This window comes from Clarias gariepinus, chromosome 1 (genome assembly GCF_024256425.1).
Source record: "Clarias gariepinus isolate MV-2021 ecotype Netherlands chromosome 1, CGAR_prim_01v2, whole genome shotgun sequence".
Classification (NCBI taxonomy): domain Eukaryota; kingdom Metazoa; phylum Chordata; class Actinopteri; order Siluriformes; family Clariidae; genus Clarias; species Clarias gariepinus.
Window position 1 is genome coordinate 24,588,644 of NC_071100.1, and position 14,405 is coordinate 24,603,048.

Genomic DNA, 14,405 nt, shown 5'->3' on the forward strand with positions numbered 1-14,405 from the left:
AGTACATGTATCCTTTTTGAGAACACCATGCGCACATGGTCTTCTTTGCCCCTGAAATTAATCAAGAATTTTGTTGTACTGGACAGAAAGATCTAAGAAAAAGTTACAACATTACATTGTGTGTGTGTGTGTGTGTGTGTGTGTGTGTGTCTGTGTGTGGACTGTAAAACAATGCATACCTTAACCCCTTTAACCCATCATTAAAATTCCAAAAACAGTCTTTTACACATCCTATTGGTATATAGCCTTATTAATAGCTTTTATTTTGATCATACAGTAACTAGTCTATGAAATGTATTCATCTTTGTCTTTACAATACTTCCCTTATTTCTTTAACCAGAGCTCTAGAGTGGAGGATTAGATCAGAGGGATGTCGGCTGGACTTTTGGAGCTACAGGAGGAACCTGAACAACTGTTGAAGTGGCCGTGGTGTTGGAGGGTGCTGTAGTCTTTGAGGGCCTGGGTGACTGTGTAAAAGTTTTTTTAAATGATGTTTGTTAAGGTCTGTGCTCTGTACATTGAATTTTAAAAGAACTGGATCTACAGCAATTGAAGGTAATCAAACGATTATTACTGGACTTGGAGAAACACGCGCCCCCTGGATTCACATGTTTAGGAACAAACTCTTGTTACCATAGACTCGCTTCGTGCCTGACACGATGGGAAAAAGATAAAAAACAGTTAATCTTTGCTATTTTTTTTAAATTGGCTATAATATTTTAATATAAAAATAATCAGTAGGAGAATAATAAGCAGATGGTGTTTCTTAGGTATTTTACTGAAACATTTTATTAATGTTGGTGTGTTTTAATTGTTGAGGTATTGTTTGCATAGAAACAAAAACACTTGAATCATCTACATCAATAGGCTGAGTCTATAAATAGTTTTGATCAGATATGTTTGAACAATTTCACACTAGAAATATATAATTAACTGATCCAACAGTTGCAATGGATAAAGCTAACTTATTTTTTTAAATAGTCAAAAGGTTGGGCTAAATAAACCCTAGAGAAATATAATTAATTGAGCCCTATACCAATACTACTCAAGATGACTAAAATATTTGAATTAAACATGAATTAGTCGAAATTTCAAAATTTTAAACACATTTGTTGCATACTGTATTGAATCCACTAAAAAGCAATGTAAAATATTTTGTTTTTTCAGCAATTTCTCGTAAAGTTATTTTTTTTTTTTTACATTAAGTCACCTTTTTTCTGTGTATTTGTGTTGTAGAGGTTACAGTATCAGGATATGTTAGACATGGAGACATCATGCACCATTCCTATAAAGGTATAGCAACATTTGTTGCAACTTAAATAGATTAGAACGTTCAGGGATCTTACATTTTTTGAAAATTTATTTTTTGATCATTGAGATTTTTATTTTGTGAACTAGAGACAGATGATGAAAGTCTTTTTTTGGACAATATTTAATTAATGTTTGTACATATGTTTTGATACAAATATATTCATTAAACTTTTTTAGCACAATTAACAAAATAGCAGTTAAGTAAATATTATACAGGCTATAGAAATAATAAGGTAATATAATATTACATAATTATAAATACAGAGAGTGGCACTACATTTTTTACAGATAGCTTTTCTTTATTTTCTTTGTTTTTTTTATTTATATTTTTTACTTTTATAAAAGGTAGGTCCTCATACATAAGCATTTGGACTAGACATGTCAGACCTGAACCCCAGACAATGGCTAAAGAAAAGATGCACAAAATGTTTTTTTTGTTGTTGTTATTCTAAACATTTAACTTATGTAGGAGATCTTGATGCTGATGCTGATGTTGATGATAATAATAATGACAATAACGATGATGATGATGATTATGTTATTTATATCTCTGGAAAGTTGTGATAGGATGGTGACGGGCCTTCATCTCACGTCTTATTTGGCTCCAGGAGCATGGGCCACAGCAGCAGGCGTACACACAGTCATTGCACAAGGTGTCCTGTTGAAACAGCAAGACATCATCATCAGTGGTTCTGCTAACTTTTTATTGCTAAGTGATTTCACACATTATTTCATATTGCATATGCATTATTATAATTACCCGAATATTTTTTTATGATGGTATAAATTAAAGATGAATGCTGTATCTATTCCTAAACCTTTGTATTCAAAGAGGTGATGAATGCATGAAAAAATAAAATTTAACAGTGAAATAACATTTTGGATTTCTGTAGTATCTTTACCTCAATTCCATAGGTGAGTCTGGTGGACACGCGCATGGCCATTGCAATAGGAGGGATAAATCCCCAGCACTCTAGCAGAGGTAGACACAGACACTCGCCATGGTCCTTGGCAACGATGCAGTTGAAGCAGGGGTTACACCATGTCGCAAAGCAACCTGTATAGACACAAAAAATATTACTCTAACCATGCAGTAATTTTGCAAAACTCATATACATGACACAAGGTAATGTCATATACCATAAGGCAGAGACTTCTAGATTCATATTAAGCATATTGATATGTATTATATTGATATATATATATATATATATATATATATATATATATATATATATATATATATATATATATATATATCATTATTTTTCATATAAAATATATCTCACATACAGTACAATATATGTAATATGTGCAATCTAATAATAGGGAAGTAGTAGTGCCAGTTCAGTTTGCATACTAAAATAATAATAATAATAATAATAAAATAAGGTAAATAATAAAAAAAATATATATTTTTTTACTCACAGTCACAGATGCTGTCACGCTCGCAGATCCCAGTGGACCACTGTTGCAAACCTGGGGATGTTATAATCGGCTTGGGCTGATCAATGATCAACTTGGTAGCCATGGTCTTACTGTGAAAAATAAACAGACATGATATACTGTACAATGAATTCAAATGTATCTCTTACCGAAAAAGTAAGTTTTATTTGAACATAATTAAAAATTATTAGATTAAACTATGCAATTTGCAATACATTAAACAATACATTCAGTAATTCATAAGAGTAATAGGAAATGTATTGATCCTACCTATTAGTCCTACCTTAACCTGTGTGTCGAGGTGCAGGAGACCGAGCAGCTAGACGAAGATGAAAACAACTGTCTGAACTTTGAAACAAAGGGTTTTTATACGACAGGCGTGCATACACACACACACACACACACACACACACACACACACACACACACACACACACACACACATTAACAAGTGCTTTAACAAGATTATTATCAAAATGTGTCTTTTGTAGCAGAGCAGGTTGGATGAGTGCATACCCTAAACAATTTAATTATCAAATGTGCAGATGCGTCCATGTTTCTCTGACATATTCCACTGAACACAATACACATAGCCTGAAGTAATATTTGAGGCCTGAAGTAATTTATTCTTTCAAAAATACATCAATAAATCACAAAACATGTAAATCTCACTTGACTGCAAATTGTAACAGTACATTTCTCAAATTTCTTAGACTCTTTTTTATTTTACGTTTCAATGGTTCTGAGGAAAGCATGATACTTACTTAATCTTATATGATATTGTAACAATCATTAACAATGCAGTAGGTACAGTGCAACTAGCAGAAAAGGTCTGGGCCCAATTTGTTAAATAATTAATTGTATTATTTATAATTTTTTTATTAATACATAATGTATTTTTAACTAATAGTCTCAAAGTTTTAAAATAAAATAAATAAACTTTATGATCACATAATTTCCTTGAAGGAGTAAAGAAGCGTCCACATTTTCTGCTATTTAAAGTTTGTCATGTAGTGACAACAATTGGGTTTTGCTTCAGTTCTGCTTTACATCACTACTATTCTTAGAGAGAAAAATTGGCTGTATTTGAGAAAAGGTGATCTTGTTATACAGAATGTTCCTATAGTGTGTTTTTATTGCACTCTATTGTGTGCACACAAACAGCGTGAACCTACAGGAATGTAACATTCTGTGCATGGGTGCAAGATGCTATTGAATTGAGATGAATTGAAAATGATTAATTGAAAATGATTTCGGCGCTATAGTAGCATATAGCAGAATATGTATGTATATATTTTGTTCTGAAGTCACTCAGATCCATATGCTAAGCTGTTTTTTGCTTAGCACATCAATTCTGAGGACTGACTGTTTACTTGCTGCAGAATATATTCTGCTGGTTGACAGCTGCCATTGTAATGAGATAATCATAGTTATTCACTTCACCTCTTTGTTGTTTTTAATTTCAGCAAATATTTATTATTTAATATTTATTATTTATTATTATCACAGTTTTCAATAGAAAGTTTGAATTTGGTTATACAGTATACACATTTGGATCCATATTTATTTGGATTAAGATGACAGTCAACATGTTTACAAACTTAAGGTGTTAAGTTTTGGAGGGTGGCTCCTCTTAGTGGAGCTTTAAATTATGACATGCTGTAGATGAAAATGGGATTGATACTGAGAGAGAGAGAGAGAGAGAGAGTGAGAGAAAGAGAGAGACATCTCAAGTCAGAAAATATCCACCTAGAAGTATGCTTCTATGTAATGCTATAGCTCATCTGAAAATTAAGTGTATAACCATAAATGAAGGTAACATGTCGTGTATTTATGGGTGCAAAATTATAATGAATAGTGTCATAGAAATTTAAAAGGAGACAATTTCAGTGCAGTTCTCTGACTTGTCCATCAACTACATGAATAGCTCACTAAGGCTTACATTACATTACATACACTTGCCTGTGCATTATCTTTCAATTCCATACCTACAAAACATGACTGTCTTACAGTCCATGCTTACATCTTGTATCTTATATACTCTATTCATACATATAATGGGGTCAGGGTCAGGGGTAGTTCAGTGGTTAAGGCATTGGACTACGGTTCGGAAGATCCTAGGTTCAAACCCCACAACCGCCAAGTTGCCACTGTTGGGCCCTTGAGCAAGGCTCTTAACCCTCAACTGCTCAGATGTATAATGAGATAAAAATGTAAGTCGCTCTGGATAAGAGCTTCTCCCAAATGACTAAATGTAAATATAATAAAAATATAAGGTTGGCATGTCTGTAAATTAAGGATATTTGTGAAAAAATAATTTAGGGGGAGTAAGATGAGTAATCACCCCTCTAGATAGTTTTTGAAATTTTTGTCTGTCTGTCTGTTTGTGCACACATCAGATAAAAACTACTAACAAATTTTCACAAGGTTTTTACAGGTGTATTTGGCCGAGCTTGAGGTAACATATAGACTTCGTATACAGTCGGTTTAATCGCAATCAGCCCACAGGAGGAGAAGATATTCTACTTCAAAATTTAAATGGAAAACACCACTATATCATAAAAATCGACCTTGAAAAAATAATTACTTCATTTTAAAATTCAACAGATGGCGCTGTACATTTTTATGAGTGTGCAATTGAAATCTACTTAATAAATACAAGCTTACATCTTTATTCCTCGCACTTCACAGTAACATGTAAAAATGTTCACAGTAACATGTAAAAATTGAATTTCATTCCAAAATTCAACAGATGGTGTTGTCCATTTTTTTTAAAACATGCTTATAAGTGTGCAATTAAATTCCATGCGAACAAAGTCACAGACACATCTAATATACAATAAAGTTGAATCTACATTTTTTGCATTCATTTTTTTGGGGGGAAACACATTACATAAGACATGACAAGGATTAAAGATGGCAGCCTAGTGATGTGAGCAATTGTATTATTACTACACATTATTGCATAAAATTAAAGTTAAAGCTAAAAACTTAAAGCTACATGAAATAAGACTCTTAGTGATGACAGAATTCAATTATATATGGAAAACTTTGTGTTTGGACCTATGAATCATGAATGATGATTGCCACTGTCTTGTTAGAAACTGTACACAGAAGTCATCATGCCAAGTGAGTACAGTAGCATACTGTAAAGAAATAACTGTACATTTTACAATACTTTTTGGGCAATAAGTGACTCATATTACTATATACAGTAACACTACCCAGGTGTGACTGAGTGTGTGAATTTGCACTGTTGTTCGTGTTAGTACCTAGAGAGAATAGCTATCTGTTCATCTACTTTCAACCCTCATCTCTTGATTTCAACAGCACAAATATTTACCTGGATTTTCTCTACCAATTTTAACAAATTGACATTAAAACTATAAGCATATGAGTCCAATCTGGGATTAATTCATGGAACATTAAAATGCAAACAACTCCCTTATGTGCTTGGGTCAGGTAAAAAACACATGAACTGATAAATACAGACTGCAATTCAACATATACAGTATAGAGTTATTATTACATTGTAAATGATTGTATAGACAGTATTATTAAAATTAACTTTTCAAATGGTGTTATTTATAAGAGAAGATATTTATTAATGATCTTGATGTTGAATCTTTAATTTACTCGAGAATGAAGTAACATGACCGGTTGATTGCGTGCTTTCATTTCTCGTGACATCTGGCACCAAACGCAGGAAAGGCAGAAGAAGGAACAGATGCAGTCATTGCAAATGGATCCCTGCAGGTGAAAGAAAAAGTGACACAGACTAAGAATGAGAGACTTGTAACTTATAATATTAAAAAGCAGTTTAGAATTTATGACTGCAAAATTCATAAGTAAATGGTTTTAAATGTCAGACTGGGCAGACCCATAGAGTGTCACTTTATGATCTTGCATGACCCCATTTTATACATGTGTTATGGTATTGGAATCAATATGGACCTCCTGATACTGTATGATATTAACATGATACCCAGGTGCCCAATTTAATTTGTATTGTGTTTCTCAAAGTATCATGATTTTATAAATGGCCCAGTTTAATAAATTTTTTTTTACCCATCTTTATTTAATATACTAATAATACAAGTATAAAAAAGGGTATTTATGAGTAGTTATGCTCTACTGCCCCACTGCAACCACTATTTCCAAACTACTATATACCTCTCAAGCCTTTTGTCCCTTATTTATGACCTGATAAAACCATATCATTTATGTATTTATAACAGATGTTATTTTATCTCTGTTTACTGCACACTGTATATGGCTGTAATTACAGTAAAGCTCACTTGACTTGACTTTCCACTATGCATGGTGGAAGATTTGCAAAAGATGCTGGCATGTTAAGGTTAGTCGGCAAATGTACAATGAAGCAATCTCCAGACCTTAAAAATGTATTAAAGACATGACAAAAGCAAGGTGTTTCATCTACTGGAAACTTCTACTGGGATGTTCTACAGTCGAATGAGACAAAAACAGTACTAGACATAAAATAAATAAGGAATGACTGGTGGAAAAGACAGGTTGAAACAGTTTGTGCTATCATAGGTCAAGTAAAAGAAGGTTGCCACGCGTGATCTGGTTTACTTTGGTTCCACTCTCTTTTAGGACACATTTTCCGAGTGACTCCTGTAAATTGTCCATTAAGTAGTCATAAACCATCTGTTCATCTCTCCTTTATCTTGTTCTAACCTCAATTCCATAGCGCTGGCGCAAGGATGCCCTCATAGCCAAGGTTATTGGGGGAATACATCCAAAACCATCAAGCATTGGTAAACACAAACACTCGCCGAACTTCTTTGCAGTAGAGCAGGTGAAACAGGGGAAACACCAGAATGAGAAACAACCTGTGAACACAAATAGGGTCAGAGAAATATACAGAAATTCAGTCTTGACCAGTGTGCCGAGTAGAGGGTTCTTTAACTCCAGTCCTAAAGTCTAACACATTTTGGTCATTCTTTTGTTTAATTTGTTAATTATCAGGTTCACTGGGTGTGTTGAGGTGTTGGTGAATTTAGATGTTCTGGACAGTAGCTCTTCAGGACTGGAGTTGAAGAACCCTGGCCTGCTGCTTTAAATGACACTATTATATTATCTGCATTAAGAATATGAGAATAACATTAAGATGAAGAATAATGCCAAATTGGGACATTTACTTAATCTGTGGACTATGGATATACAGTAACTAATAAGTTTATAAAAAAACATAAAAACAGGTTCATCCTGTTTTCAGGGCGTGCCTCAGGGTGCCTCGCTAGTCCTGTATAAGAAGTCATGCATATAACAAGTATGCGAATGCAGGCTTTATTTGTTTTAAACATCATTACAATGTAAATGGAAACATTTATGTAGCCTGACTCACACTCTGCTACATTGTCACAGCAGTCAAAGACTCCTGAGCTCCACTGACTGGAGTTTGTCATGTTCCTTGCCGCGACAGCCTGAGGTTGCTGCACCACCATCTTCGCCATGACGCCTGGCCACACAAGCACATAGACAGTGACAATTTAATCTTGAAGAATTACTGTAAATTTATATCGATAATAAACCTGATTTGGTCATCTTCAGACTTGGTTGCATGTTATGTTAAACTGTGTTGTTAAACTTTAGTAAGAGCAATGTCTGAATCAGTAGTAATATCTTAATTTCACAGTTTTTCTTACATCTACTGTATCATTCAAAAATCTTAAAGCTCCACACAGCCTGTTTCATCATATCATATATTGCTGAAAAGATTCTATTTGGATAAAAATAACAGGTACCAAGTATTTATAATATACATTTATTTAAAAATTATGCATCTTATAGACAAATAGTTGACATTCCAAAATTCATTTTGTAAGTTTTTTGTTATTTTTGTTTCTGTCTTTTTTTCGTTCTTTTTTCCTGAAGTGTGTGTTTACCATAAAGTAAAGTCTAAAATGACTGCCATTATTGATTTTTGTATTTAATTTCATTATATTTAATATTATAAAGCCTCATTGCATAAATAAAATCCAGTTTTAAAAAGTTGCTTCTGAAAGATTAGCAGTTAACTGATTCACCTCTAGTGTCTTGTCTTGTTGTTTAATGATATAATAAATGATTAATGATTAAATGTCATTGGAATTATATATATATATATATATAAATTAAATTACAAGTGATTTATGCAAGTCCATGATTATGCAAGTCCATGATTATCCTAAACTTTATCAGACACATCTAACTTTTACAATCAATCAAGACATACACCTAACAAATTATCACTATGAATTAGTTTACTCACTTCATTTCACACATACCTGCATCTTATATCTACAACGATTAACTAATATTTCTAAATGTCACCACTTTGTGCATTAAAAGGCAAAATAAAAAGACTCTCTGGTAGGTTAAAATATAATACAAAACAAAACAAAACAGAACAATTCTATTGTCATACTTCACTTTATAAATACTTATATCCCTGAAGCTATGTATAAATCAAAGACAACACCCCTTGTGTTAAAACTATTATATGGAAACAAAAGAGTAAACCTTGAAAGATAAGGCATTCTTCAGCTGACCCCCAGGTGAATTCTTAACATTTCCTTTACCAATAACTGTCAAAATAAAACTATAATTTTCCCAAATGCAATTAGTTATGAACAACCACACGTGCAGCGCACGTAGCCACTCACCTGTGTGAAGTGCTGCAGGGTTAGGACGTGTGCTTGACACTAAAAAACTGACTGTTCTTTAAGACTTGAGAGTGCTTAGGGTAAGGGCTACACACACCTCAGCGTTTGTGCTACTGGTCTAGCTTGTCAGGTGAGTGTGTTGTGTAAATGCCATTTCTTGGGTAAAACTGGATTTGCAGATTTTTACTCAATAGACAGCACACCTGATAACCAATTATGTGACATTTACTTCTGGGCCTGATTTAAGTTTAAGAAGACATAATTTTTTGTGGTTTGCACAAATTTCACAAATCACTAACATATGAAGACACTTCACTAACACTTACATATGAAGGGAAGTTGTCCTCCAGGAATAAGGCTGAGAACAACTGATTTAGACGACATTGTAATGAATACATATATACAGCCCAGGTAGGTTCAGCGAGTTTCGGTGAGACTTTACATAGAGCAGCCCTGAATTCCTGTTCTTGACTGATAGGAGTGTAACCTTCTGCTGTTGAAGTCAATCTACTTTAAGTTTCAAAATGTTTTAAATTCTGTGTGATTAGAAAATGTTTTTATTTAAACCATCAATAAAATGCTCCATTTGCAGAACCACTATATACTTAAAGTACTTTCTACAGATGTGAAAATCCTGAGAGGTTCTAAAAAACTTAGTGCCAGAGCCAGAGTCACCAAGATCACATTTTCCTCATTCTAATGTTTTATGTGAATATCAACTAAAGCTCTTGACCAGTATCTGCATGAATATATGCACTGAGAGCATGATTGACTGATAGTTGGATGAGTGAACTAATATATACAGTACAGTACTGTGCAAATGTCTTGAGCCATCTCACATTTATTCATATAAAATTACATCAAATCATGTCAATTAAACAAAATAAATGGGTACAATTTTACTGTGTCAGGCTGCAAAGTGCTTAAAGAAAAAAAAAAAAAGTTTGTTTATGTAAAAACCTCAGAAGCAACCTCATTTCCCCTCTTGTCTTTTCCAAACACTCAGAAGTCAGGAGTATATTAGTCCTTGGCCTGGTCATCTGTCATCGTCTGCACCTGTGTCTCACTGGCTCATGTCTTAAGATAGGTGGATTTATGCTTGATCACAGGTCATTGAGTGGCTTAACAAACAAAACATTCTTTTGAAACTGGTCAGGTTTCCTGGACTATATATATGTGCCAAAAAGGTCTTCATGAATCCTGGCGAAGTATTAATCAAGAATACATACAAAATAAAAGAAAATATGAAAAAAAATATGGGTGATTCAAGAAGGTTTACAGGCATTCCCAACATAGTGGACAGTGTGTTTTGTTGAATAATTGAATTTGATTAGTCTGAAGGTGCAAATTAACTTTCTATAACAGCTGCTCTGACAGTATTTTTTAAAATATATTTTGTATATATTTTTATATTTTATATAATGTTTAAAATTCTATATAATGTTTAAAATTGTATATATATATATATATATATATATATATATATATATATATATATATATATATATATATAAGATAAGTCAGTATACTTTCTATAGAAACACTTAATTTCAAAAGGGCTAGATAATGTGAGCCTGCTAAACAACTAAACAGGTAGCATATTTTTTTTTTTTTAAGTTTTTGTTTACTCTTACTCTGTTGAGATTTCATGTAAGGTAAAGATCATTTAACATTTATGGAAAGTCAGTACACCCCCCACCATGATCCTGTTACGAGTTTACCGGAATAAAATTCATAATCAATATTTTTAAAATCACCAAGCAGTGGAGTTTGTGTTGTGGATGATTGGTGCAAGTAAAAATGAATAGATTAAACTAAATGAAAATAAAAATGTCAGAGATATTGCAAAGGCCAACAGAAGTTAAGCATTACACATTCACTCATTCAACTCTGGCATCCATAGACAGACAACATTCTTAAAAATAAAGTAGGGCAGAGTTCACAACTTGTTTTCTTGAGGATAAAAAGTGTCACGCGACATTTTTTTCAACCCCAAAACGAAGTTGACTTTTGTGTGTTTAAGCGATTCTCTGTTCAGATAAACTGGACATACTAGGTATCAGTCAACAAATCTCCGACAGACCATATGTTCACCTCATACCCAATCTCTGCTACGATGAGTAATCTTTCAGATAGTGCTCTGGTTTTACTGTTAATGAAGGAGTATGCACATGCTCTTGTTCTACACCAGGTGTGCGTTATTCAGATGAAACAGTGTCACATGCCATCTTTTAGATGAAGAAGAAGAAGAGCAAGAGGAAGACTTGTGTACAGACAGTGCAGCTGCTCTTTCAATTTGGGCAGTTAGTGATGGAAATCATGACTTATGTGAAACATAACTAGTGTATGATAAGTGAAACATGAATATGGCTTACATCAATAAACATTTGTCATGTGTCACATGTATGTGTATCTGACATTTACACAGTCTACACACTAAAAACAACATTTTAAACATTTGGTACCTAGTACTGCTGTGTCTTAAGACTGTGTAAGTGTGTCTAGTGTATAGTGTATACTCGTACTTAAGAGATTTTGATTTATTTTCAATACATCGTGACTGTGACAATAGTGTTGTTAGTTATTCAGTTTCATTTTAATGTAGTTATAATATTTACCACTTTTATATTTATAACTCGTGCAGAGGAACTTGTATTATGGGAAAAACATTTACTCACTGGTATGGAAAAGCACTCTGTACTGAGTTTTGTTTATCCTTTCAAGAAAGCAGTCTCAGGTATCAGTAATTTTTAACAGTCAGCAAGTTGTCCTCCATGGGAAAGGACTTACCATGACCTGCCTATTGATTTTTTTTGTTTGGTTTTGGGAATTTGTAATAGGAACTAAGTTATTACTCATATCCTGCAGAACATTACATTTACTTTAAATGGTTCATCATTTGATGACATAAGATGAATTGTTAATTAATATTTTAACGATTCTTAAAACTATTAATCAATTATCATTAATTATTGTACATGTACAATACAACAGGACATTTCTTCATTAACAGTGCTTCTCTAGTAGGTGAAAGCAGTAGATGGTCAAAAGGCTTGTTGATGTAATAGTTGTTGTCAAAACAGGACTAAGAATTCTTTACAGAGGTTACAGCTCATGCCATGACCTGTATTGTTAATACTGGGTCTCACTGATCAAAGCTGGATATAAATGCATATAACCTACTGTACTGTATATGTAAAATTAGGTGTTCATGAAAATCCCATAAATTCAGAAAAATAGTCATATCATCATTCAGTTTTAATCTGCCTTTAATTCAAATAAAGTTTGATGTTTAATTAAGACGAAATCTCAGTGTGTAAAAGGAGAAATGTCATAATTCAGCTTCCATCAGTAAAACTTTTTAAGTTAGCAGTAATTTATTATTATTATTATTATTATTATTATTATTATATAATTAATATATAATTTAATCTTCTTCTTATTTTTTCTGATTAAGTGTTTTGGTCAAAGCATATTATTTTGGTCTCACTTACATGGAAAACATCAAATTCACTTTCACAATTTCAGTACATTTTTCCCTTTCCAGGTACTGTAACTAAAATGTTGCTAAACAATATTTATTAAAATAAAAAAATAATGTACATGGGAGTCAAAATCACTTCACTCCCCACCACATAAAATGTGTTTCCTTTTTTTGGCAATTTAATTGCCTTGTGAATTTGGCCTTTTTTATGGAGTTCTATGTGTTACCAAAAGCAAATAGGCTGTGGTTGTGCACATGCCGATAGTTTACAGGTGTTTGGCAAAAAAACAAAAACAAAAACAAAAAAACAGTAGTCATGATTTTTTTTTGTAAATCCAGAGTAATTTTTTTTTAGTTCAGGTTTTGTATACACAAACACAAGCATTAACACACAAGTTTATTTAAACAATGGTTCATAAGATGCATTGCACTTCACCCTTGACTCTTCAGACAGAAAATTCCACTGGTGCTCATTTACTCTCCTACAAATAAAGCAATGGCAAAATTATACTTTATTAAAAGTTAAAGAAAAAAAAAAGCTGCCAGAATAATTCCAAGCTTTTATTTTTAGCTTTTGCTTGTGTCTAGTAGACCTAACTGAGAGGAGTGACCAGCCTAAGGTTAACCCTATACTTCTCTATGCAAGGTTCTATGTGCGAGGTAAGAAGGTGGGAGATGGGAGAAAAACATAAAACTTATGCCGACCATGCACAAAGTCTCCCCACTCAGTATGTTTACATTCACTGTTAAGTTGAGCTAAAGCTTGGTTAGGCCATTTAATTGGAGTGTGGCAGGGGAAGAGATTTATTGCCCATTTATTCAGCTTTTTAGTGGTATTCCCAGCTGACCTACAGTATTATGTTGATTACCAATCCAAAGACAAGGTACAAGTTAGCTAGCAGCAAACTGCTAGCATGTTGAGCAGTAAAAATATGGACAACTTGATAGCACTGGGAATTTTGTACATGTTGTATGCTTTAGTTTTTGTTCAAATAATAGGCACACCATATTGCAATTGTTAGCAGCTTATTACACCACCCTTACACACTTGGTCAACTTCTGGGTCAAACTGTAGAGCATGTGCAGAGCCCCTAGGCTGATTTCTTTCTCCAAATTATACATTATACATGCAAGGAGTAGCTCGAGTAGTTTATCTAGGTGTGCTAGTCCGACTTTGAGAAGTTTAATTTAGTATGATATCAGTATGATAAATAATACAATAAAAGTGCAGTATTAGTCTACCTAACACAATTAATTGAAGTAAATGTCATGCCGTTTACCATTTTTTTGGATCTTGCTTTTGTGTTTTGTGACTGACAGTCCAAGCTCACAATCAAACTGGTGATACCTGAGCAGCAAGCTGTCAACACTATGTACCATTTTTTTCACAGGATCAGAAGTGATTTGTCAACAGTTTCATGGTTTGTTTCCTCATTATCGCATGATACTGTGGATAAAAAGGCTGCAGTTCAAAGAGTTACATTTGCATTTGG

The 14,405-nt window shown here is 33.2% G+C and overlaps 2 protein-coding genes across 3 annotated transcripts; both read right to left on the reverse strand.

Annotated features, from left to right (window-relative positions):
- Positions 1 to 1,799: 1,799 nt before the first annotated feature.
- Positions 1,800 to 3,081, reverse strand: LOC128529646 (cornifelin homolog). Its single transcript, XM_053503108.1, has 4 exons — positions 3,041 to 3,081; positions 2,740 to 2,849; positions 2,214 to 2,368; positions 1,800 to 1,969 (listed from the first exon to the last, which is right to left on the reverse strand). The coding sequence occupies exons 2-4, from the start codon at positions 2,840 to 2,842 to the stop codon at positions 1,850 to 1,852; spliced, it is 378 nt and encodes a 125-aa protein (XP_053359083.1). The 5' UTR covers positions 2,843 to 2,849; positions 3,041 to 3,081; the 3' UTR covers positions 1,800 to 1,849.
- A 2,328-nt stretch (positions 3,082 to 5,409) lies between these two features.
- Positions 5,410 to 9,519, reverse strand: LOC128527791 (cornifelin homolog B-like). 2 transcript variants are annotated; one of them, XM_053500379.1, is made up of 4 exons: positions 9,429 to 9,519; positions 8,129 to 8,242; positions 7,459 to 7,613; positions 5,410 to 6,507 (listed from the first exon to the last, which is right to left on the reverse strand). In XM_053500379.1, the coding sequence occupies exons 2-4, from the start codon at positions 8,235 to 8,237 to the stop codon at positions 6,385 to 6,387; spliced, it is 387 nt and encodes a 128-aa protein (XP_053356354.1). In that variant the 5' UTR covers positions 8,238 to 8,242; positions 9,429 to 9,519; the 3' UTR covers positions 5,410 to 6,384. The 2 variants fall into 2 exon arrangements, with proteins under 2 accessions (XP_053356354.1, XP_053356363.1); XM_053500388.1 differs by lacking the exon at positions 9,429 to 9,519 and adding an exon at positions 9,286 to 9,375.
- Positions 9,520 to 14,405: the final 4,886 nt, after the last annotated feature.